At 49.3% G+C, this 24247-nt stretch overlaps 6 protein-coding genes across 6 annotated transcripts, besides 2 other annotated features; 5 read left to right on the plus strand and 1 right to left on the minus strand.

The window, feature by feature from the left end:
• Window positions 1-2405: 2405 nt before the first annotated feature.
• On the minus strand, window positions 2406-3035 carry NFIA_020070 (zinc finger HIT domain-containing protein; the record flags this gene model as incomplete). The annotated part of the gene is made up of 2 exons (XM_001265195.1): window positions 2406-2907; window positions 2965-3035. 2 exons carry the CDS (start codon window positions 3033-3035, stop codon window positions 2406-2408), a joined length of 573 nt encoding a protein of 190 aa, XP_001265196.1.
• Window positions 3036-3852: 817 nt separating this feature from the next.
• Window positions 3853-4960, plus strand: NFIA_020080 (NifU family protein; the record flags this gene model as incomplete). The annotated part of the gene is made up of 3 exons (XM_001265196.1): window positions 3853-4140; window positions 4212-4748; window positions 4805-4960. 3 exons carry the CDS (start codon window positions 3853-3855, stop codon window positions 4958-4960), a joined length of 981 nt encoding a protein of 326 aa, XP_001265197.1.
• A 3907-nt stretch (window positions 4961-8867) lies between these two features.
• Window positions 8868-8917: a microsatellite.
• A 2034-nt stretch (window positions 8918-10951) lies between these two features.
• On the plus strand, window positions 10952-13649 carry NFIA_020090 (PSP1 family protein; the record flags this gene model as incomplete). The annotated part of the gene is made up of 2 exons (XM_001265197.1): window positions 10952-13089; window positions 13142-13649. The coding sequence occupies 2 exons, from the start codon at window positions 10952-10954 to the stop codon at window positions 13647-13649; spliced, it is 2646 nt and encodes an 881-aa protein (XP_001265198.1).
• Window positions 13650-14702: 1053 nt separating this feature from the next.
• Window positions 14703-14758: a microsatellite.
• Window positions 14759-14779: 21 nt separating this feature from the next.
• NFIA_020100 (60S ribosomal protein eL15) lies at window positions 14780-15816 on the plus strand (the record flags this gene model as incomplete). The annotated part of the gene is made up of 4 exons (XM_001265198.1): window positions 14780-14866; window positions 15145-15301; window positions 15373-15599; window positions 15676-15816. 4 exons carry the CDS (start codon window positions 14780-14782, stop codon window positions 15814-15816), a joined length of 612 nt encoding a protein of 203 aa, XP_001265199.1.
• Window positions 15817-17025: 1209 nt separating this feature from the next.
• NFIA_020110 (HECT-type E3 ubiquitin-protein ligase) lies at window positions 17026-20738 on the plus strand (the record flags this gene model as incomplete). Its single annotated transcript, XM_001265199.1, has 3 exons — window positions 17026-17551; window positions 17759-19762; window positions 19819-20738. The coding sequence occupies 3 exons, from the start codon at window positions 17026-17028 to the stop codon at window positions 20736-20738; spliced, it is 3450 nt and encodes a 1149-aa protein (XP_001265200.1).
• A 1904-nt stretch (window positions 20739-22642) lies between these two features.
• NFIA_020120 (zinc-dependent alcohol dehydrogenase family protein) lies at window positions 22643-23979 on the plus strand (the record flags this gene model as incomplete). The annotated part of the gene is made up of 6 exons (XM_001265200.1): window positions 22643-22750; window positions 22821-22905; window positions 22958-23158; window positions 23219-23364; window positions 23420-23732; window positions 23786-23979. 6 exons carry the CDS (start codon window positions 22643-22645, stop codon window positions 23977-23979), a joined length of 1047 nt encoding a protein of 348 aa, XP_001265201.1.
• Window positions 23980-24247: the final 268 nt, after the last annotated feature.

Raw genomic sequence — 24247 nt, forward strand, 5'->3', positions numbered from 1 at the left:
GCGGCGAGTGGAAGGGGGCCAGCGGAGACGTCAAACATGCGATAGCGCAAATCCGATATTGCTAGGCGAGTGACTGATGTAGGCACGACAGCTCATCCATTGTCGCTTGAGTAGAATGGCAGTCGACACTGGTTGATTGGTTCCTCTGAATAGTGTTGAGTCAGTCTCTTTATCGGTAGTCTCCTCTTATTCTCTCTTTCCGCTGACGGAGTGATCGATGATCGAATACGAATCGCACTGGTAAAGAGACAAAATTAGTAAACCCCGTCGTATTGTCGGACGAACTTTCAGGATAACCTCACATGAACGTCCTCCAATTTGAAGAGCGCAATACGATTGTACTCAATTTGCCCTTGCAGATCAGATCAAAGGCGGTTTGCACTGCCCGCAAAGGCGGAAGAATGGATGGGGAACAAAGAAGAGGAAGATCACTCTTCGGTACAAAAGTCGGAGGCTGAGGTGGGTTGCCGGACGCTCAACACATAGGCGATAAATAGTTAAGTAAATGAGTAATTTTAATAGAACTGAGAAGGAGACATATTGAATCACTCGTCTTAAAATATAATAAAAGCAGAATACGCAGCTAGAACCAGATCGTATCCAGGCTCCACGATTTTCGCGTGACTGCAGCCGAAAAAGAAAAAGGCGGCGGGATCTTCAATCTGTGGAGGCAGGCACACCGAAGCCTCCACTATGTCGCTTCAGGATTGGATGGTTGAGGGCCAGAGCTTTGATACTCACAAGAATAAGACAGCGATGAGAAGACCATAGAAAAGAGACAACAGGACGGTAATAGAATCTTATGGTTCACAGCTGACGATGGATGGAGGATCCCGGACGAATCGGAGCAATGGTCGTGTACAAAGTGGTACAAGAGAGACACAGCACTTGAGGTGCCTCAATGGCCTTTCCGAATCAGAAAAGGAGTCAGCCTACTATTGTACCGAGACATCCAGATCTGTACATCATTCGTTGTTCAGTCGAGAGATGTGCACCACTTAGATTAGTGACCATCTTCTATTCAGCTATAGAGAATGTCATGCCTACGATTGATGTCCCGTGACGAGACAGTTTTATCTCGCAAGAGTTGGGAGCAGACTGGAGAGTATAATATTCGCTTAAAGAAGGGACACCAATGCCCCAACGGCAATCTCATTTAGGTTTAGAAACAGTAAAAGGCGTACTTAGAGGAGTAAGCTGCCCAGGTAGCTAAATGTAGCTAAATGAGCTAAGTAGTTAGATAACAGCACCGCCGCTCATACGCCTTCAACTTCATTCGTTCCAAGGAATGGTATGACCCTCGCTAGTGTTGTAGACTTGTAGTGGTCCTGGTGAAATAGTGGATGATATATTGACCTAAATCCAAACTAAGGAAGTTGGCTATCAGCTCAAAAATCATTGGATTGGTCCGGATTCGTTTCGCTCATATCCACAGAGGAAACGTCTGCATTGACACTAGAGCTGAGTGAGTCTTCCCACTTGGCAGTGGTCTTGCCTTGAGAACCGCCTCTCAGTCATAGAGCGAGTGGCGCGCAGAGTTTTGAATCACAATAATACCCTCAGACCTGGGAAGTCAAGTATTGTGCAATACTACGAAGTGTTTAAGAGACAATTGAAAGACTCGGTTCATACAGAAACACGAAAGGCCGATCGTAAGGATAAGATCCGGGGCAGCGGGTTCTGAATCCCGTCACGCAGCCTGATTCGGGCTCCACTGTGGCCAGGCGTCTAATAGACGTACCTAACCATTCAATCACCATTGGGAGCTCGGTTTCATGTGTTCCAAGCTCATTTTTGAGTGACAAGGTTGATCATTGTCGCTTCGAGTCCGATAAGTCACACGCATTCTTAGAAGCGTCCCATGGATTCGTTAGACCGAATACCTCGACTCGCCTGTGATTCGAGCTGTTCGGCATGAGATTGATGGTGTTTCGGCCGGTCGGCTCCTCTCTAGCTATCACAGCCCCCGCATTCTGCTACGGTCCAAGACATAGCCCGAATAGGGGTGGGAACACTGTGAGCTGACCTTTAAGTGGTATTAGGCGGGGAAGATGGAGCAGAAGCAAAACGAGGGCGATTGCCACTTCAGGTCTCATGTCCTTGTAAGATGGCTGCATTGCTCTACTGAGAGCGGAATATCTATCTAAGGCTGTTCAAGTAGTCTGTGTTTCAGCCGATAACAGAAACACCAAAAAATATATCTACTCAAGCTATGGGGAGGCATCTTTCATATATTGCCCATTGGCACTCAAGATTGCCATTGTCCTCCCCTGGTCATAATCGCTCATCAAGGGCAGTTCGCTATCGCAATATTTCGATAGTGCAGCAACATAGCCGTGTTTGGAAATGCGATCTTCCAAGCCATGAAGTACGAATCTCTTTCCTCTCCTTGCAGAGAAGGAAATTCATGCGGGTTGCTGGTGCTGGTTTTCACCGTTGATCAAAGCCATAAAATTAATAAACGCCTCTGCGTGCTTTCCGGTCTCCAATCCTTCTTCGCATCTCTCTCTCAATTTCCTAACCTTGCCCAAACCTCGGTTGAAACCCTTCTCCCGGGTCCACGAGCCTCGATTGCGGTAACCTCCTCGTCCTCGATGGTAGGGTCGTGATCGACCAGCAGGTCCCTGTTCTATCCACTCCTCCTCCAAAGTAATCTTGTAGATATCGCGCAGGCAATCACGAAGCCGAGGACTCTGAGCAAGCAGGTCTTTGATTTGTGGGGAGGACGCTAGTGCTTCCACGCTGTATGCATTTCGGTTCGCTTGTGCGTTCGAGCTCTCGTTGACTTCCTGCTCGCCGGTGACGCTAGGCGTGGTTTGAGTGGCATCCGTCGCGCTTGTCGGCTCCGGCGCCTGGGGTTTGGGTGCGCAGTAGATCTTATGGGACTGAGTGCAGGCGAGCGAGCAACTGTAGGCGGTGGTTAAAACAAGCGCAGGTGCTTTGAGGCAACGGAGGAAAGCTTACCTCAAAAGCCCACAGGTAGGGCATTTATACTTCGAGGGCTCCGAAACGCAAACCTCGCAAGTTCCAGGCATCTTTTGCCAGCTTGAGACTGCGAGCCAGCTGAGCTGCGATCAAACTTCGTCAAGCATGGTTTGTAGCTTTTGCAGCTACAATAAGATGGCAGAGGACAGTGAAAAAGCACCCTTAAGCCAGAGCAAACGCATTAACAAGCGATAGTGAAAGATGGTGGAAAGATCTTCAATAACACCTTCGGTTCCCTACTGCAGAATCAAAAATCATAGATGCCTCAGGATTCAGGAACCATTCAACGACGCAGATCACATGATTCTTCGCCACTAATGGCGAAATGGCCCAAATCTACGATCATTTATCCTGTTCGATAATTGAATATTGTAGACAAGTAAACGGTCATCTTCAGGATTACCGGCAGAGACAGAAAGTTTATGATTTTCATGAGCTTAGTGGTGGACTCATCTACCATCTCTAACAATCGTGTTTGTATACGGAGTGACCATAATGGATGGTGCTCCATTCATACAAACTGGATGCAATATTTGCGGACGACGTAGGTACAACTCAGATTACAGGGTAACGATGTAGATTAAGTAGTATAATATTTTACATGCGAAAATCTCACCAGAGAGGTATGAATCACTTCAAGTTGTCTTAACGAACTGGCTGTTTCTTCTATACCTGATTTGTCATCAACGTAAATTTGGCAGAATTCCTGACAGTCATGTGACCTAAGATTGCGTCAGAGCTTGATTGAAAATGGGATGCGGGAAAATAGTATTCTACTCCGGACAACAATTATCAGTTCTCCTTTTCCAGCATAGAGTATCTTTCTTGCAAGTCATTTTCAGGTAATACTGGAAGATTTCTCAAAACATGTCTGTCAGCCGCACATCGACATCATTGCTCAGAAGGGCTCTTCTGGACACCCGATTCTCGCCGCAATCTGCCACCGTCCAGTCGCAAGGCATCCGACCAGCACTCGGATCATACAAGAGCATCCATAACTCCGCCAGGTTACCTGCCATCACCGCCTCTGAGACTCGTCGCCGGCCGACTTTGCGCCCTCATCATCGCCCTGCTGCCCAAGCCCGGGTGAACGGACCGTTGCCCGTTACGAAGCGGACAATTTTTATCCAGACCGAAAACACTCCAAATCCTGATGTGAGTTAAGCGTCCCGATTGTCATGGACGATTATCTGTATGTAGACCACTAATGATATACTCCCTGGCAGGCATTGAAGTTCATTCCCAATCACCGCGTCCTCCCGGAGGACTTCCCAACGTCTTTCCTCGAGTATCTTTCTCCTCGATCGACCCTTGCGCCCCCTCATCCTTCCCCGCTAGCAGCGAACCTGTTCAACGTTGATGGCGTGACTTCAGTGTTCTACGGTCCGGACTTCATCACCGTGAGTAAATCCAGCGATGCGAACTGGGCGCACATCAAGCCCGAGGTCTTCAGCCTTATCACGCAGGCTGTGACATCCGGAGAGGCGATTGTCAATACGGTAGAGAAGACAGGAGAACATGCGCAGGAGGGCGGCGAGGAGGAATCTCTCAGCTTCAACGAGGAGGACGACGAGGTTGTTAGCATGATCAAGGAACTCCTGGAAACGAGAATCCGGCCTGCGATTCAGGAGGACGGTGGTGATATTGAGCTCCGGGGCTTCGAGAACGGCATTGTGAAATTGAAGCTACGTGGTGCGTGCCGTACTTGCGACTCGAGCACTGTGACGTTGAAGAATGGCATTGAGTCGATGCTGATGCACTACGTATGTTTCATCCTTCTACTGTGTTTGGCTTGCACTAACTTCTTTGTCATGAACAGATCGAGGAGGTCCAGGGAGTTGAGCAAGTCTTGGATGAGGAAGAGGAAATCTCCATGCATGAATTCGCCAAGTTCGAGGAGAAGTTACGTCAGCAGAAGGGCCCTCAGGCTACAGCTTCTACGGGAGGCAAAGGGACCTTGGACACGGCACCGTAGGCCACTGGTCCCTGTTTATGCTTCTTCAAGGTTTCCGATATAACGGTCGTTTATTCCAGCTGTCAACGTTTATTGTGTGTGGAAAGCATTCCTTCCAACTGGGTTGGCGATCCACAATCGCCTTTCCCGGGCAGCTTGTACAATACAGAGATATACATCAACCATCTATCAAAGATCTATGCAAGTGGCTTGAGAGCATTTGACATTTGACCACTAGCCCTTGACTATCATGCAGCCAAGATAAGTCTTCAGGGTTCGAAGCTTGGAAATCCATGGATATATTTGCCATGAGCACTTGCCAATCAACCCAAGCTTTGAAACGGTGTGATACCTTTCGCGTCATAACCTGGTACATGTCCTACGATAAAGAACTTTCTGTATCGAAGTCACGAGGCACGTAGATTCAAGAGGGTCTAGACAGTGGACGTCGAGTGGGTACTACATATCAGGTGAGGCATTGTCAGGTGATGCTTCAAAGCACGTACATGGTAGGTCTTCCATATCAGGGTGTTTGGTGATTGGATTTGATGCCTGTTCATTTGCTTATAGGTAGGTACCAGCTACCGTATGAAAGCTACCTAGATGCGGACCAAACAGAAAGAAATATATAGTTTCGGTCTACTGTGCCGCACCAGTGCCTAGCAGTTGGATGGAACGGGTAGGTGTGGACTAGGGACCGACTCCTCATATGCAGCCATAGTCGCCACCTGACTCTGGAGCCTGTACTTGTCTTAGTGTGCTGAAAACTATTGGGGTAAGCTTTGCGTTAACCGAGAACAACATGCATAACCTAAGGTATGTTCCGCGCTATGATAATTCACCCTAAGATAGTTCATGCCTAGGGACAATTCAGCGGGGTTGCTCAAAAGCACAAAGTACTGTGAACTTGATGGAGCTAATCTAGTATAACCTAAACTTTTCATGGAATGTAGCACAGTGTAGTTTTCGGCCGGAGCGGCTGGACCAAGGTTCCAGTCTCAAATCCAGATCATAAGTAGCGCTGTGCCACACATGGACTGACATCGGTGCTTGTTACTGTGAGCAAAGTACGCCTGCCTGACCTGGCGACGGGACTTGGGGCCGGAATTTCGGGGTGAGCCGCAATTCGCTGCTGGAGATGGAGGATGAGAGTTGGTGTAGGTTTCTGTTTGGAGCTATCAGCTGTCAGATGGCTTTTTTGTGCCTACATGATGGATGCTTTGTGTGCCTTGTCGTTAATAACATGGCTCTCTCTTGCATCCTCAGGTTGACCTGGCGTGGTGATGACAAGCGTTCAATTCCTATCATCTACCGTACAAAGCTACTATATCTCTCGGTAGGAGAAGGATAGAAAAGGTAGGTGCGCACGCTATATTCCGTAGACCAAGTGCGACAATCAACGTCACGACGTTGATCCGTGGGTCGTGTTGAGCCCCATTACAGCGTATCCTTCGCCACCGTCAACGAGGGGCGAGGAAGGGGTCTCAGTAGCTTGTAACCACGGATGAAAGCTGAATCTGCTTGCTTTTCCATCGTATCAAGATCTATCCGGAAATCTCGAGTTCTACTACCTTACTACCCTATGATGCTTACATTGAATAGGAATATATGTTACCACCAATGACTGACAAGCTGATCAGGTACTAGTATAATCTGACAGCAGTCAGTTGACACGGGCTAGGTAGGGACGAGAACTGGCCAAGATGCATGCAATTTTAGAGATTCAGAGATGGAGGGGCGCACTCATTTTGGACGATGGCTGAGTACTGTAGTCAAAACGGGCCTGGATGATGGCTGGATGGGTCCAGTGTGCGGGAAGCTCTCTCCGCAATATTTTCAACAGACCATCCTGCAGGCTCAGAGGCTGCTGCATAAGAGGGGGCCGCAGTGAAGCACCGACGACAAATCGGCGTTAAAATACTCAGGAACTTGGGCTCGACAGTAAGATAAGTCGATGGCCATTGCTCCCCCGCACAACAATGGTGTCGACAAATTGCCTGCAGTAGTGGTGGACGTGAGAATGGACGAATGTAGTTGTCTTCGGATATGAAGATGGAGGCTTCGTACCTATTTATGTCGAGGAATGAGGAGATTTTGAGTTGTGTCTCAAGTGTCTCAGGTTGCTGTCCGTCTAAGGGACTCCACTCATGTTTCCTTCGTAGGTCCGAGTGTAACCTAACATCCATGGTAGAATGACGTTGACGAGTATCTACATCGTATTGAGGGAATAATTTCTGCAACCTCAAACAATGACGACTTATTCTCCTCTAGAGAAAATAACACAATTACGGAGTACCTGACTTTACCCAGCCTTCCCTATATGTAAGGTACTACCTCAGCACGGAGTACATATTTTCCAACCCCATACGCGTGGAAGGATGGAATGAAGGTAGAAACTCTCAACCCCAATACATTTCTGGTCCCTTGTCCCTCATAGATAGGTATATTAATTAATACTGATCTCAATGCAATTGGTCGGCATTGATATAACTTGACAGTCTTGGTAGGAAATAATAATGAACGTGACCAACCTAAAGCACAACTTTCATCGGCTAGGCTAGCAGCTGTCTCCGCATTCTTCGAAATGAGCCCAATGCACTATCCATGCTTCCAACCCTTGAGTTCTTGGCATAAACGACAACATTAGCTGCTTGGGTCGAGGAATACGGAGTAAATTATGTTATTGTTGAATCTAGAATCTTCCTTTTGTAAAGGGAAAGGCACAGAGGACCAGCTGTCAACCCCGCTCTCCGCTCGCCTATGGTTGTTGTAAGAACATCATCTACATCAGGCACGAGAATAACAGACAGGCTAGGAAGTTAAAGACCGCACTTGTTTTAAACTCGAGCGTCATTTGAGACCAAGTCAAAGGCGACTGGATCGTCTTCCTCCCAAATCCCAATGCGCCATTGGTAACTTCGTACCCCCGGACGATCGTCAACTTCACCTCCGGAGACCCGCAGGACCCGCTTAAGAGAATGCCATCCAGTGGTTGACCATTTTCCAGCTCCTGCCACTGTCATACTACTAGGTACCTACTCAACGACTGACTAGTTGATCAAGTTCGGCAACATGAGAGAATATCATGATCCTACTAGATATGAGAACTTTATTAATATTAGCGAATATCATTGCAGTCATTGGTGAGTTGGTCTGTTTACTGTAATCTTACCTGATCTCTCCTGTCAGGAGGCTGATTCGATTAGGAAAGGTAATCGATCGGCCATCTTCCTCTTCAGCATATAAATCCGATTATGGAGTATTAGACTGAGTCCAAGATGGATATTATATAGATATCAAAGAATCATCTTCAGTAACAAAGAAAAATACAGTATTCATCGGCTTAGCTCGGACATAGAGACTCCATTGACGGACCCATATAAGATAGCCCCGAGTTATTGTGTACTTAATGAGTCTCAAGACAAGATCAATCTTTGCGCCACTTCTCGGTGCCCCGACCCGTGGCTCGATCTAGTCCTCTTGTCACCCCCAAACCCAAAAAAACCCCAAAAGTGGCCTGAGGTTCATTAGTCCACTTGCATTAAGTTACCTTCCTTTAGGTTCTTCTACTTTGGATGACTTAGTACCTCCCTTAGACTTGCAACTTGACTGGGGTGTACAACCTTACTCCTCTTTTCTTTCGATTCTTCTTCCTTGTCTGTCTCTCCGTCCGTGTTCCTTTCATATCTTCTTCTCCTTTCGCCGGTCCCCCCTCTACTCCGTACATCCTATGTCCTATGTCGTTCTCATTCTTCCTCCCTCCATTAATATCCCCTCCTTGATCTGGGACACCGAACAACGTAACCTTCAATCCCCTGCATCGGCTACCGCATTCTAGATCGACTACACCGGTCGAATTAACCTTTCCGACTCAGCTACATTTCGGACAGTTCACCACAAACCCGTCCTCGCGATACCTGCGCCGCTTTTCCTCTCCGCCTTAACGCATTCCCCTCCGCCTTAACGCATTCCCCTCCGCTACAAAGCAGTAAGATCACCACTCTTCTCTTTTTGTCTTCTTCTTTTCGTAACCACCTATCGTTTGTATCGCATCTAATCGCAACGGAAATAGCTTCATCAATAGGCGATCGCAATCCTCATACTTCATTCCTTCCAAGATGCGCTGCTCCTAAGCAGATCTGCCCACAGATCAGGCGTCAAGAGTGCTTCCACAACGTCATCCGAGGTCACGCTACCACCCTCGCACCGCATCTTTAATATCCAATACTGCGCCAAGTGCGACATCGACCCTGTCGCGATTTCGATCCGACTACTTTAAAGATTCTGTGGACAAATTTCAGTCCGACCAAAAAGTGTCGAAAATAAAATAAAAAAAATAACGAAATTATCAAAAAGAGAAAAGAGCCCACTGTTTCTAGGCAAGCATTGAACGAACGATCTACAATCGAGACCCCATCTTCGCGCAGCGCCTTCGTCGCAAACTTCTGTGCTCGTTCAGACCGGAAGCCTGGTCGCTTCTTTCGTCGCCTTGCTTATTTCAGTTCGATTACGGACCACATTGTTCTTTCATCGTCGAGGGATTGGCTTCGTTTGGGTTTGGATAGAAAATAAAGGGATCGTTTTTACTCTAGACTGGTAAGTCTCCGACGTCTTGATATGTCGGAAGCTTGCTCATACCTTGGGGACGCTCGCACAGACTTGTTCACGAAATTATTCTGCCTTTTGTATTCGTTGAGAAGTGCCAGTGATACCCACGTCCATAAAGGCTTCTGCGTTAACAGGGGGAATTGTACATTGTTACTTTCTACGGTACGTGTTGAGTCTTTGTGTCATACTTTACCCCATTTTACACCCCGCAATCCCCACAAAAATGTCAACCGTTCTCATGCGGCATGATTTTCTCAATCGTGGCTTCTCCTGGGGCGTCTACATCTTCGCCTGGCGGAGCTCCAACCGCGATTTACTGCATCCCAACTTCAGTGTGTCACAATCAAATGGTCGATCACGTCGACCGCAGTGAGGCATACGGGCGTATAAGCAAGCCGAACCGCTTTTTTTTCTACTTCTTATCCTTGAAATTGCAGTCATTGGGTCGAAAGCTACCATCGTACTGTTCCTTGGGCCGACAGGTGCCAAAAATTGCCACAGACCCTTGAACTCAGATCTCATTGGCCGTTTCTCGATTTGGGCTGAATAGTCCATATCATTATTTGAGGCCCCGGCTGAGAGATCCTTTGGCTTTGAACCTCCATAGCTTTCAATATCGCCACCTCAAGCTACTTCCCTTCATATCGCTCAGTATAGACATTATCCCATGCATCTGTCTGCTATTTACCTTGCCATTCTTTGCGTATCTGACTTAAACATTATCTTCATGCTATGCGTGCTTCATCTCATTTTCATTGACACTTCAATTTCACTGGTGCGACCTTGAACTAACTTATCATGCAACAAGCTCATATTCTGCTAAGGTCACCGAAGCTCGTTCTTAGAGCCAACGCTCCTTCAGCACATTTGCAAAGTCAATAGGGCTTATTCTCTTATTTGTTTTATTCTCTTGAAGTTGACCATACAAGAGTTGGTCTGGTTCATATCTTCTTCTAGTGGATACCTTGTGCTGCTTTACTTCTCAGCACTGCGCACAGAGGGGTGTTGGAAAAATCAAAATCACTCCTCTTCGTCTCTCACTGCCTCCAAGCATCACCATTATCAGATATCAGTAAGTCAATATCTCTTACATTGCACCTGAAAGACCTCATCCCATCCTCATACGTTACACAGCCTCGGTGCTGTATTCTACTCAACCTGTCGGTGTGGACTTCCTTATTTCGTATCTGGTGTTGCTGTCCGGCCCGAATTGTTTAGTTAGGCTTCGTTCTGGATTTCTGACCTTGGGCTCCTACTCATCTCGTCTACTTGCTAGCTTTCTCTAGACTCCTACTGACCTGCTTGTTTTAGCCCATAGAGTCTCAGTCACGACTGCACTGCCACCAGTGATTCAACCTTTCTCACAATCTACGCTTTGAGACAGGGTTGAGCTTACAAGACAATATGGCCGCATCGTCTGAAAAGTCCACGCAGGAATCCAAACTTGCCGACCCGCCAGCTGTGTCCAATGCGTCAGTCAGGCTTGAAAAAACCCATCCTGGAGTCCGTCGCTCGACGCCCGATTCGGAAGCTCTGGCATCCTCAGATGACGACGTGGAGCACTCGCATCTGCCGTCAACATCTGCAGCTGTTTCTGCACCAAAGCCTACTCGCCGTACTTCATGGCTGAACGAGATTCCCCTCAATATGCCGAGAAAGGTGTCTTTGACTACTGGTTCCTTGATCTCAGGCACCGGTGCCTCTAACCCGACTAGTCCCGCAACCGACCACACCGGCTGGCCTTCGGGGACAAGTCCTGGATTGAGCAGCCCAATGAACTGGAACCACGTCGGAAACAGCTCGTTCACATGGGGCACAGGCATTTGGAATTCCGAATCCAGAAAAGAGCCGCCGCCCCGACTGTCAGAGATTGTCCCGTCGCCTACGATGTCTAATGCGTCTGCTACTAACAACTATTTTGCGGATGAGTTGTTGAGTCCCACTGCCCGCACTACATCTGGAGAGTCGGCGATCCCGTTCTCTATCCCGCTTCACCCCACGCCCAAGACCTATCGCTCGCAGTCTTACTCCGTGGGGCAGATGGATCCAGAGTACTTGAACACGATGGCCAATAAGTCCGCAGCACCGTATCCAGGTGGGCGGGTTCGGAATGCTGGACAATACTCCGCGCTGCAACACCGATCGTCTCGGCCAAGCCTCCTTGGAGAACTCGGTCATGACCCTGCCACTCTCGGTCGTGTTCGTGAGGATGATGACGATGGCGGTAGCGGTAACAGTTCCGACGGTAGTCTCAACGCTTATTCGGCGAATCAGGCCCGCACAATTGAGCAACTCTCGCGGGAGAATGCAATACTGCGTCAGGCTGCAGGTCAACTGGATAACAGACTTAGAGATCGCGCCATGTCTTCTGCGTCCACTGCCAGTGGGTATGCAGTTGGTAGCAACTCGCGCAACCTCCATCGGATTCGTGGTACCGTCCCCGAGGAAACAGATCTTGCGGTGGAGGATCTCGACGAAGTGGGCGACATACCCGGTTATAGCAACATTCACAGCAGCCTGCGTAGAAGGTTTTCCGAGCATTCGGGTAACCTCGAGAAGCAGCTGCCTTCTACTCTCACCCCTCTCGAGAACCGTGCGCTGGAAACTATTCGTAAGGCGAATTGGCAGACTTCTCTTGGATTTGGCAGCCTCGCCGATATTCCTCAGAGCAGGCGACACTCTTTTGCAGATATTCCCATTCGGCACGCTTCTATTTCCGGCGACTCTCAAGTAGCGGCCACCTCCCGGGCTGGAATGGGAGATCGGGAAGACCATCTTGTGAATATCAGTGATGGTCCCCTTTCAAATGCCCAGAGCCAGAATCGTGAGTATCACCGTCTGCATATGGCTTCTCGTCCTGAGGAACATGAAATGGAAATGGAATATTTACGAGCTCGTCAATTTGCAGAATCCTACTTTGCTCGCGACCAAGCTCTTCGTGTTGCCGAAGGACCCTCTGCAGTTCCTACTTCGCTTCACCAGGCTTATACGATGCCAAACGCTTACGGCCGCCACCAGTCTGGTCTTGCACATGGCCATCAGAATCAGCTTCTGTATATCGTGACTTTCAAGTGCCACCGTGCCGACGTTTTCTACATTCAAGAAGACACTGGCTTGCAGGTGAAACCCGGTGACTTGGTTATTGTCGAAGCGGATCGTGGCACGGATTTAGGCACTATCCAGCATGCGAATGTATCCTTGCAGAGAGCCCGGGAGCTGAAACAGCAGTATGCAGAGGAACACTACAAATGGCTGATGATGTTCTCTCGGCAAGGCCAGAACGGAACCGCGAACGTGACTGGGAGTGTTCCAGCCTTGAGCGGAAGAAGCACTATCGGCGGCATGGGTCCTCATGGTCCGCATGGTGTGCAGGATTTAGCAGGAGATATCAAGCCTAAGCTCATCAAGAGACTTGCGCAGAACCACGAGATCCTGACGCTCCGCGACAAAGAGGGCAACGAGGCGAAAGCAAAGCGGGTCTGTCAGCAGAAAGTTGCTGAGCACAGACTCAACATGGAGATTCTTGATGCCGAATTCCAAATGTAAGGATCACGTCCGGGCCATCGAATTTCATGGTACTAACTGCAACAACAGGGATTGGAAGAAACTCACTTTCTATTACTTTGCGGATTCGTACATCAACTTCAACTCTCTTGTGACTGATCTTTTCAAGATCTACAAGACCAGGATCTGGATGTCGGCAATCAATCCAGCATCCTTTGTGACTCCGCCAACTGCTGGCTTGCCACCTCCGGGAGGTGTTGGAAATGCCGACGGCCGAGTGTACGGCGCAGCTCGAGACGGTATGGATGTTGGCAGAGACACGGTGGGCAATAAGATCGGGCCCCTGCGCAACACCTACACAGATCCTTATCAGTCTTTTCCTCATGGTGCCCGGCAGCCTGATTCCGGCCTTGGTGAACTCGCACCCAGTGCCGATCCCTTCTCTGCATACCCGCCAAACGCTTATGGTGGGACCCTAGACACTGGCTATGTCGACTATGCCGCGCATAGCCCAGGCGTGGGCAGTGGTCCGTCTCGAGTTCATAATGCGCCAAATGACTGGACCACCCGGTTCCAGGGCCTGTCACTTGGATCTTGAACGAGAACCATCGTACCCTTGGCTCAAGGTATCGCTGTCTCCCGTACACCATGTTCGCGGTTGAGTCAGTGAAATGACATGCACACTGTACTTTTCTTCTCCGTCTCCAATGCTGTGTTGGGTTTTCATCTATTTTCGAAAGTGTTCTTTATTCGGTGATTCCCATTTCTCCAGTCGTTCCTTTCAACCTCTCTCGTCTGTTTTTGCCATTTTCTTCCAACGCTCTAGAAAAATTACGTGACGGATCTGCTAAAAGATTTACGATCTGTCGCTATGCTGATACCTAATAGACCTCAACTCATGAATTGATGGCTTTCCCTGATTACTTTTCGACTACACTCAAGCAGCTGTACATCAGCACTTGCGCTTTGTTCTCTTCTTCGTTTCCTTCCACGACCTTACATACAAGTGCTTCTTGCGTGCCGTCTCACGTTCATTGCCATACTACTGTCCTGTTCTGTACACGGTGCCACAATGATAGTTACGAATGACTTTGCTGCAGTCGTGATGGTTTGCAGGGTTGGAACAATTGAGAGACTTTTCTTTTTTCCTTCCCTTGCGAAACAGAGGAACGAAGAATATTGAAATTTTCTTACCACTGGTAATAAGATTGAACTCTACATTTAGACAAGAAATAAAATTGTTTATGCTTGCACGCTGATAAACTTCGCCTCTCCTCCTTGCGCTCCTAGGTAGTGACGGCAGAGATGTGGCATATGCCCAAACCGCACCCAGCTGTCGTTGCCTTGCGGCCTTAGGGCTGGACCTAGTATTGAGTGACCAAACCTAATAAGGAAAAGGAGGATTTCTAATCCGTAATTGACACCTTAGGCATAAACAAGGGTTAGCGTCAAAGCTGGTTGGTGGATGCGGTTAGGCTTGCGCTCGCCTAATTTGCTAGCGTCCCACACACAACACCTCGCAAAAGAGATCATCTTTCCCTTCAATCTTTCCAGAGCGACATCGACGACAACCGACGACCTGCCACGCCGACAAGGTACGTATTCGCGTCCCTAAATTTGCGATAGAATTGGCTCGAAGTGATTCCAATAATCCGATTCAATCTCTTTGCAATTGTCCGATTCAATCTCTTTGCAATTGTCCGATTCATCAAAGCTGATTGATTCCAGATGGGTGCCCTCAAGTACGTGGAAGAGATCCAAAAGAAGAAGCAGTCCGACGTGATTCGCTTCCTGCTGCGTGTCCGTTGCTGGGAGGTGAGAATCCCCCCCTCAATTTCGAACATTTGACATCCCGCCGGGAGGTGAAAAAAACCTCGTTTGCTTTGCCATAGGATACCCTCGAAAAAAGAGAATTTTTTTTGATTCTGGGTGTTGCTGGGCTCGGCTTCGAAGATCGCAAATTTCGCTCACAAAGCTTGCTTTTCTTTCCCGCCGGCGGATGATGTGGATGTGGCACACAAGACAAGTTATATTTGGGCTTGTGTTGTCTTGCTATACACTCGTTGAACTTTGCTGAGAGTGCATCAATATAGCTCCGTCAACTGAACGCTATCCACCGTGCTTCCCGTCCTTCTCGCCCCGACAAGGCTCGTCGTCTCGGCTACAAGGCCAAGCAGGGCTATGTTGTCTACCGTGTCCGTGTGAGACGTGGTGGCCGTAAGAGGCCTGTGCCCAAGGGTGCCACCTACGGTATGTTTTGCGCATTCAGGATTTTTCTCAATGTGAGAGGAGGCTGGACTAATTATGGTTTCGTATTACAGGCAAGCCCACCAACATGGGTGTTAACCAGCTCAAGTACCAGCGTGCTCTGCGTGCCACCGCTGAGGAGCGTGTCGGTCGTCGCTGCGCCAACTTGCGTGTCCTGAACTCCTACTGGATCAACCAGGACTCCACCTACAAGTACTTCGAGGTCATCCTCGTTGACCCCCAGCACAAGGCTATCCGCCGCGATCCCCGCATCAACTGGATCTGCAACGCTGTCCACAAGGTTCGTCTACAACGCTCGTGCAACTCGGCGCGATTCTGGGAGTTTTGCGGCGCTCTTGCTAACATTTTCTGTACAGCACCGCGAGAGCCGTGGTCTCACTGCCACCGGCAAGAAGTCCCGTGGTATCAACAAGGGCCACCGCTACAACAACACCCGTGCTGGCCGTCGTCATACCTGGAAGATCCACAACACCCAGAGCTACTGGAGATACCGTTAGATGTAGAACATTGGGTGTTCATGGGGGTTGGTGGTTATGGAAAATTTCTCTCTTCGAGGATGTGTTTATTCCGACAAAAACTCGCTTCTGTGACTTGGTCATTGAATCATCAGGGTGCGAGCCTAATGCAACAGATCTTTCGGATCGGATGTTAGCAAAAACCTTTCTCTCTCTGTTTCTTTCTATGATTCCCTTAACGAAGTACGACGACTCTTTTCTTTCTTCAGGACGCTCCCTGCAGCTTGTAGTGGACTGGTAGGCTAAATGTAGACCAAACGTCAATCCGCAACCTGTTGTAATTGATATCCACTGCGGGCGGTGTCAATTACCGGTTTGACGCCAATAGCCGCAAGTGGAAGACGTTCGGAAATGCTGATGTTGCAGTAACCTGGAACATGGTCTTTGGTTAACTAAGACACCACTTAGCACAAGTTGTCAGAGATTGTGAGACTAGTTGGAGCTTCATCGCCCAAAATAGCAGCAGTTCGTGACATCCGAGCGTCACATCCAAGACCAGCGCCTAAGGCGCGGGTCGACCCCATAACCGTGGTCCAGTAGGCTGTCGCAAGAGTTGGTAAGACATCATCTAGTTGGTAATTTCTTTCATCCCGATTTCTTTCTCAGACCTCCAGAATGCCTATTACTATCTTTGATGGTAGAGATCTTTGGAAACTGCATATTCGTTAATACTGGCTCACTGTGGTCTGAAGTTCCCACACTTCTGGCTTCAAAGAAGCTCAAGGTGACATTAATACGGGTATTAACCGCTTTCTATCACTGCCCCTGACTAATCGCTCTCTTACTCATCAATCATCCACTAACTAACTAACTAAGTTAGTTATCACATCATTAGTGTTGCATCAATTGCGGCTTCTTCTTTTGGTTCCCTTTTTGGTTCCTGAGGTCACTTGGTTCAGTCGATCTGTTCCAGGTTTTTTTCGGCAGGATCCGACCCAGTTTAAACTCCTTCATACCTCCAACTCCTATCTACCTAGTACTTACGTTGTCTCTCTCCTATCAATAAGAAGCATCTTTGTGGTTCCTGCACATACTCCCATTGATCAGACGACACTTGTGCAATACCTAGTTTTACCAGGCCTAGAATTAACCTGCGTCTGCTTCTAGACTACTCCATACGAAGAAATTATTTCACGCCTGGAGTTGTTCCAGCTCAGACAGTCTCCAGATATACCAAGCTAATGCGCCCTTATGCCGTCGCGGTCCGCGTATAACCAGCCTCATCCTCCGACTCTGAACTCCTCAACCGTCTATCCGAACGCCGCCCTTCTCTCTTCTTCAGCAGAGAGGAGTGCACAACGCCACATCCAGCACGATGTGCCGATCCTGCCGACGATGACCGGCAACCCGGCGACCTCGCCTCCCCTCCATCGAGGTCATTCTCGTTCGATCAGTCACCCGTTTCCGTCCGCCTTTGGCGGCAAGAAACGCAACCCGAACCCGGGTTTCTTGGACTCTGACTCCGACGATGACGACGTTGAGGTGACGCATCTGCCCGATGTTCTTTCTAGTAGCCCCAGAAAAGGCTCCTCACGCCCGTTGCCGGGTGGAGAGGCGATCTCAACAGGGAAATGCATGACATGCAACTCCACTGTTCGCTGGCCGCGGGGGTTAAAGGTTTTCCGGTGCACGGAGTGTTTGACTGTAAATGATCTGGAGCCGTACACTTCGAAGGATTCGGGGGGTCAAGGCATCTCGGGGAAGGATGGGAAGCCTGGTCTGTCCATACCGAGAAAAGGTGCTAACCTGGAAGCTCTTACAATTGATCTGGGCTAACTTGCAGAACCAGCGGTTCCTCTCTCCGTGGAACGGACACGGTCCATAATCGATAATTGCGTTTCATCTTATTTGCGACGGCTTTTAGACGCGCCTGTGCCTCAAGGCCTCACGTCAGGTAATCGATCTGAAAAACCCTCGGTTATAGGACAGGATGAAAATTGTGCGCATACACATGACCATGGTTCGGGTTTACTGTCTGAACCGCGCGTGGACGCTCGAGCGCGCAGTTCGTCTGCGTCCAGTAAACCCGGGAAACCAGATTGGTTCAACGGAGCCCCAAATCCTTTGAAGCCTACGGCCAGCTCCTTGGCGCCACATGCGGACGTTAGGGGTCCTCGGCTACGTAGTCGCAACAACTCGGACGTGCAGATTCCACCCAAAGACGAACGCTTGCCCCGCGAAGTAGGAAGGCCGTCTGAGCGGGACATCAAGGATCGACCTAGTCACCCTTACATCTTCAAGCCCCTAGAAGAGTACATACTAGCTTCGTTCAAAGGCTGCGACAGTTTGAATGCGTCCTTTAGTACAGCACAGCCTCCCTTACTGGCTGAGAACGCCAGTCCTGAGCATAGCCCTCCAAAACCGAAGGCGGAGAGCAATGAGGCGCTCTCTCATGCGCATCCAGCTTTTGAGATCGATGCAAAGACCCTTTTGATTGGAGACCTAGCCGAAAATTCTTCTTGGTGGATGAATGACGGGGACCCAAACTATGGCCTCGGCCATTCACATTCGAAAGGGAAATCTTCAAATCCCTCTAAAGCAGTTACCTCTAGGAGTCCGCGGATCAATTGGTCTCAATTGGCAGAGTGGCATCATCTGATCATGACGGCTGGTTCGTCATGGGTCGAGCGCTGGACAGCCATGAGGCCGGTTGATGAGCGCGGCCAAGAAGGTCACGGGCGGAGCAAGTTATGGGACTCTGTGGACATTTGTGCGATTGAGAGAGATATTACAGAATCACGTCTACATCTTCACCGAACCTTTCTCAAAGCTACGGAAAATCTGGTCAAGCGGCCACGACGACTACTACACAAACCAGAAGAGATACGGTTCCTTCTGATACTCCTCGTTAATCCATTGATATACCCCACAAGCTCTTCCTCGCGACCTGTCATTCTCACCCAATCCCAAGGTGGCAGGCGACCATCCCATCCAAAGGAGAGTGGTGAGAGGATACCGCTCCGTGATGCTAGACCTTCCCGCAAAGAACAATTGGGACCTTCTGCGCCTCGCAGTGGACCTCCAGGCCATCATTTTGGCATCGTCAAGCGCATACTGGGCTTAATGGCACACTTGCCCAACGATTGCCATCACTATCTAGTCTCCTGGTTTTCACGCCTTCCTACTGGACACTTTGAAAAATTAGTGGACCTGGTGGGCAGCTTCGTGACTTACCGTCTTAGTCGGCAGCAAGGACGGAAACGCAGCGAGGCTATCGAAAATGATAACAGTCTGGTACCCAGTTTCAGTAGTGCAGCTGGGAATACTCCTGCGGAACTGCACGCTGCGATTAATGGTAGAGGCCCCAGCAAGCCAGCGAAAGACAAGCGGATTAAGCCCGTGGTGTACGGTGATGATTGGCAGATACAAGCGGCAGCAAGGGTGATGTCTCTGCTATTTACAGCAAACGATACGAGTGTTGCTCGGAAGCCAGATGCAGCATTTGGCCAGGAAGCAGGCTCCTCGGCAAATAGAGCTGCGGCGAATCGCCGAGGACATAAGGTCCCGATCAGCGCCTTCTATAATACACTGCTGGATTATTCTGACCTCGTGGCGGATTTCGAAGCCTGGGAGTCAAAAATGGCCAAGTTCTCGTTTTGTCAATATCCTTACTTCCTCAGTATCTGGGCGAAAATACATATAATGGAACATGACGCTCGTCGCCAGATGGAAGTCAAAGCTCGCGAGGCATTCTTCAATAGTATACTGAGTCGAAAGGCGATAAGTCAGTATCTCGTATTGAAGGTCCGGCGAGATTGTCTGGTTGACGACAGTCTACGAAGTGTCAGTGAAGTGGTGGGTTCTAACCAAGAAGAGATAAAAAAGGGCCTACGCATTGAGTTTGTCGGTGAAGAGGGTGTTGATGCGGGAGGACTTCGCAAAGAGTGGTTTCTTCTGCTTGTTCGGGAAATCTTTGACCCTCATCACGGTATGTCGACGGCGTTGCACACCAAAACAACAGAGAGCTCAAGCTGATTGATACAGGACTCTTTCTATACGACGAGGATTCCCAATTCTGCTATTTTAATCCCTATTGCTTCGAATCATCTGAACAATTTTTCTTGGTCGGCGTGCTTCTTGGACTGGCTATCTACAATTCAACGATCCTAGACATTGCTCTTCCGCCGTTTGCCTTCAAAAAGCTGTTGGCCGCTGCTCCGCAGACCAGCGGCCCGCAACCATCGAGTGGCCGGTCGAACTACAGGTGTACTTTGGATGACCTGGCAGAGTACCGGCCTGCACTTGCCAAAGGCCTTCGGGCTCTTTTGGAGTTTGATGGAGATGTTGCCGATACATTCTGTTATGACTTTGTGGCCCACGTCGATCGCTACGGCGAGGCTGTTGCGGTGCCTCTCTGCCCTGGAGGCGAAACGAGGCCGGTCACCAATGCGAATCGACGGGAATTCGTGGATTTGTATGTTCACTACATGCTAGACACAGCAGTCACTCGACAATTTGAGCCTTTCAAGAGAGGGTTCTTTACCGTGTGTGGCGGCAACGCGCTCTCGCTGTTCCGACCCGAGGAAATCGAGTTGCTTGTTCGCGGCTCGGACGAAGCGCTGGACGTTGCGTCGCTTCGAGCGGTTGCGACATACGACAATTGGTCTCATCCCCGGCCGGAGAACATTCCGGTTGTTCGGTGGTTCTGGGAATTCTTCGAGAATACCGATCCCCAGGCGCAGAGGAAGATTCTTTCGTTCATTACAGGCAGTGACCGGATACCGGCCATGGGGGCGACAAGTCTTACGATCCGGCTGGCATGCCTCGGAGACGATGCGTCGCGGTATCCGATCGCACGAACGTGTTTCAACACGCTAGGCCTGTATCGATATCCCACGCGGGAGAGATTGGAGCGGATGCTCTGGGAAGCGGTGGGGAACAGCGAAGGGTTTGGACTGAAGTGATTGAATATGTTGTGAGAAACTCCGAATAGATACCTTGTACACCTCAGGGGCAGGTAACCCTGTAAGGAGCTGATCAAGAGTCCTTGTCAGTGCCATTTTTAGTCGAAGGATGTCATGTCATGTGTCTTGCCGCTATATCTCTGACTGTTGTACCTTTCCGCCTGTCTAGTCATACCTGTCTCATGGTCGTAGCTGTTCTAGTCTGTCACATGATGCGGGATCCAAGAAAAGCAAAGAGAGGGTCATCAAAATAAAAAGCTGAGACGCGTCTAGCGGTCTCATTATTGAGCGCCCCCAGATTGGCGTGGGGTTAGAAGAGTTCTAGACCCGAAAATCTCACCGTTGACAGTCGATATGTCCGACGAGTGAAGATCCAGGTCATCTATTCATGCTTAATCGGTGTAAGGATTCGATCTGTTTTCAGGTCATGGGACACTGGCAAGCGAGCAGCCGAGCCATTGACCTTCGGGGTCCAGGGACAGAAAAAATAAACAAAGATAATAGGATAGTCGATACCCGACGAAAGATCAGAGCAGTTTACTGTTCGGGTATGCGGTGCATTATTGTCGCAGTCAGTAAGTATCAGCATCCCACCTACACCTACAGTACAGTAGTGCAGACTGTGCAGTAGACAGCTGTTGTGGAGAAGCGGTGTGCGATATCCTTGTGGACGTATGGAGTACAGGTAGGTGGTCAAGCTCCTGGGGGTAAAGGTAGAGACTGGACATGCTGAAGGTACAGTGTGTCGTATTTGTTTAAATCTGTTTGCAGGTGAATCATGCCGCCATATTATTCTTGTTGTTGTTATTGTTTACTTTCTATCTAGTCAGGAACAACAATATGCGCTCTAACAGCGACAACCAAAAGTTTGCCTATGACGAGGTCATAGCGGGGCCAAAACGGGGACATTCTAGGAGAGTCTGTGGGGGAGGAACGTCATTGCGGATACGGGAGCTCTGCCACCGAGGAATTGATTTCCACTGTTTGTGCTTTGTAGTTTGATGTGGTGGATTAGTGTCCAGATAAATCCCAAGGGTCAAGAGCTGATATGCAGCTCTATCTCCCCAGGTGAAGTCATTTTATTCACTTGCTTCTTGTGTACCTTGATGTTTTGTGAAGGTTTGCTCTGATAGTCGAGATGGAGATATCGTATTGGGAATACCGATGGTGTGTAATTTGGGAATGGTCCACCGGTACGGAGTACACGGTGCAGGTGCAGTGTATACGTCGGTCACTGCCCTGGTGTCAATTGATTGAACTTTGGAGTTTGGACCTGACGCATAAAGTCAATTGATATCGTGGGTAGATATTGAATTGATCAACTTGAAAATAAAGATTACCACCAGCGTGAATAATCAGATTACTTTTTTGCCAGTAGCTTCGGGGAACCGGGCTGGAGGCACAAGGACATCACCTGACAGTGGGACTCTGGGCTGTTTGTGCTAGACCCACTGGGATGGAGCGTAGTGTCCCGAGTCTAGCACCAGCTTCCGTCGATGGCTGATTCCGATACAGTTGGTGCTTGACCTGCTCTGGTCTGGTAGATTTGATGAATGGAGGAAAAGATGGACAGTCTGACTTCATTGGCACCGGAAAATGCATGCCTGAGGTTAGCTTTTGCTGTTCCCCCTCAATTCCCCTCCTTCACTGTTTGGGATTTGGGTCCCTTGAAATAATAAGTAGGCTTGTCTTTCCTCCTCTTGTCTTCTCTTTCTTCCTCATCTTCTCTCCATCTTCCTCTTCTTCATCTTCATCCTCTTCGCTTTCTTCCCTGCTTCCCTTATCCTCCTTTCTTGGTGAGTTTAACTTACTTCGTTTGTCCTCTTCATCGAGTCTTGCCTATCTGATATTGACTGCCGGGGGTTATAGAGCGCAAGGCTTCATCCCACCTCACATCAATCACAATGGGTTCCAATCTTCCTCAGACCATGAAGGCTCTCAGATATGAGAAGCCTGAGGTCCACAGCGTTGTCCAGGTCCCTCTGCCCACCCTCCGTGAGAACGATGTCTTGGTATGTTGTCGACTCAATCGTTATTCTGCACACCTCAAGATCGGATGGCTGACCAATAATGCATGTATAGATCAAGGTCAAGGCTTGCGGTGTCTGCGGTACCGATCTGCACATCCACGAGGGTGAATTCATCGCCAAGTTCCCCCTGGTTCCTGGTATGCCTGATGCTCGTCGACAATTGCGATGGTTCGAGACTAACAACTGCAGGCCATGAGACTGTTGGTGTTGTCGCTGCCGTCGGTTCCAAGGTCAAGGGCTTCGAGATTGGTGAGCGGGTTGTTGCCGATAACTCTGAGCTCTGCGGCGAGTGCTTCTACTGCCGTCGCGGTGATGAGCTGTTCTGCGAGCACTTTGAGGCTCATGGTGTCACCATGAACGGTGGTTTTGCCGAGTACTGTGCCTACCCTGGTATGTTGTATAGCCGTGACCCAACCACAGAATCGTGCAACTAACCATACCACACTGTAGCCAAGAGAGTCTTCAAGATCAAGAACCTCTCCGATGTCGACGCCACTCTCCTCGAGCCTGCTTCCTGCGCCGCCCACGGTCTGGACAAGATTGCTCCCAAGATGGGCTCTTCCGTTCTGCTGTTCGGTGCTGGCCCCACTGGTCTGGTATGTGGTTTCAGGGCTGGTAGCTGTGACATAACGGGAAACTAACTCTGTGTAGATCCTTGCTCAGATGCTCCGTCTTAACGGTGGATGCAAGGTTACTGTTGTTGCTCCTGAGGGTCTCAAGATGGACCTGGCCAAGAACCTCGGTGCCGGTGACGAATACGTCGCCCTGTCCCGCAAGGACCCCTCCGCTCAGTTCGAGAAGCTCAAGTCGGAGAACCCGTATGGCTTTGACATTGTTGTCGAAGCCACTGGTAACCTCAACATACTCAACGACTCCATCAACTATGTCCGTCGCGGCGGTAAGCTCGTCGTGTACGGTGTGTACGCCAACAAGGACCGTGTCTCATGGCCCCCTGCCAAGATCTGTAAGTTCTTCTTCCCCTTGCTTCCGCCGAGTGCTTGCTAACAAACACGTTAGTCGGTGACGAGATCAACATTGTCGGCAGTTTCTCCGAGGTGTACAAGTTCCCTGCTGCCATCGACTACCTTGACACGGGCAAGGTCAAGGTCAACGGCATCGTGAACAAGGTCTTCAAGATCGAAGAGTGGGAGCAGTGCCTGGAGTCGATGAGAAACAAGTCTGCCATCAAGGCCGCCATTGTCTTCGACTAAAGGTTTGATTGGATAGACTTGGGCTGGGGTCAGACAAAATTCTGGGTTGGATCAGAACTGAGTTTTGAACATACTTCATGTAATGATTTATGACATATGCGATGTTATTATTCCTTGAATAATAGAAAGAGAGTTATCTCAAGTGCTTGCAAATCCTGGTCCTGGCTTATGGGAGGGCCGGTCTGGTTATACCTATAGGGGAGCGAGGACCTTGAGGGATTGGTGACTTGTTGGTGCCATCAGTCCCCAAGGTAGCAGTGACGTATCC

The sequence above is a fragment of the Aspergillus fischeri genome, genomic scaffold (assembly GCF_000149645.3).
Source record: "Aspergillus fischeri NRRL 181 1099437636249 genomic scaffold, whole genome shotgun sequence".
NCBI classification, from domain to species: Eukaryota; Fungi; Ascomycota; class Eurotiomycetes; order Eurotiales; family Aspergillaceae; genus Aspergillus; species Aspergillus fischeri.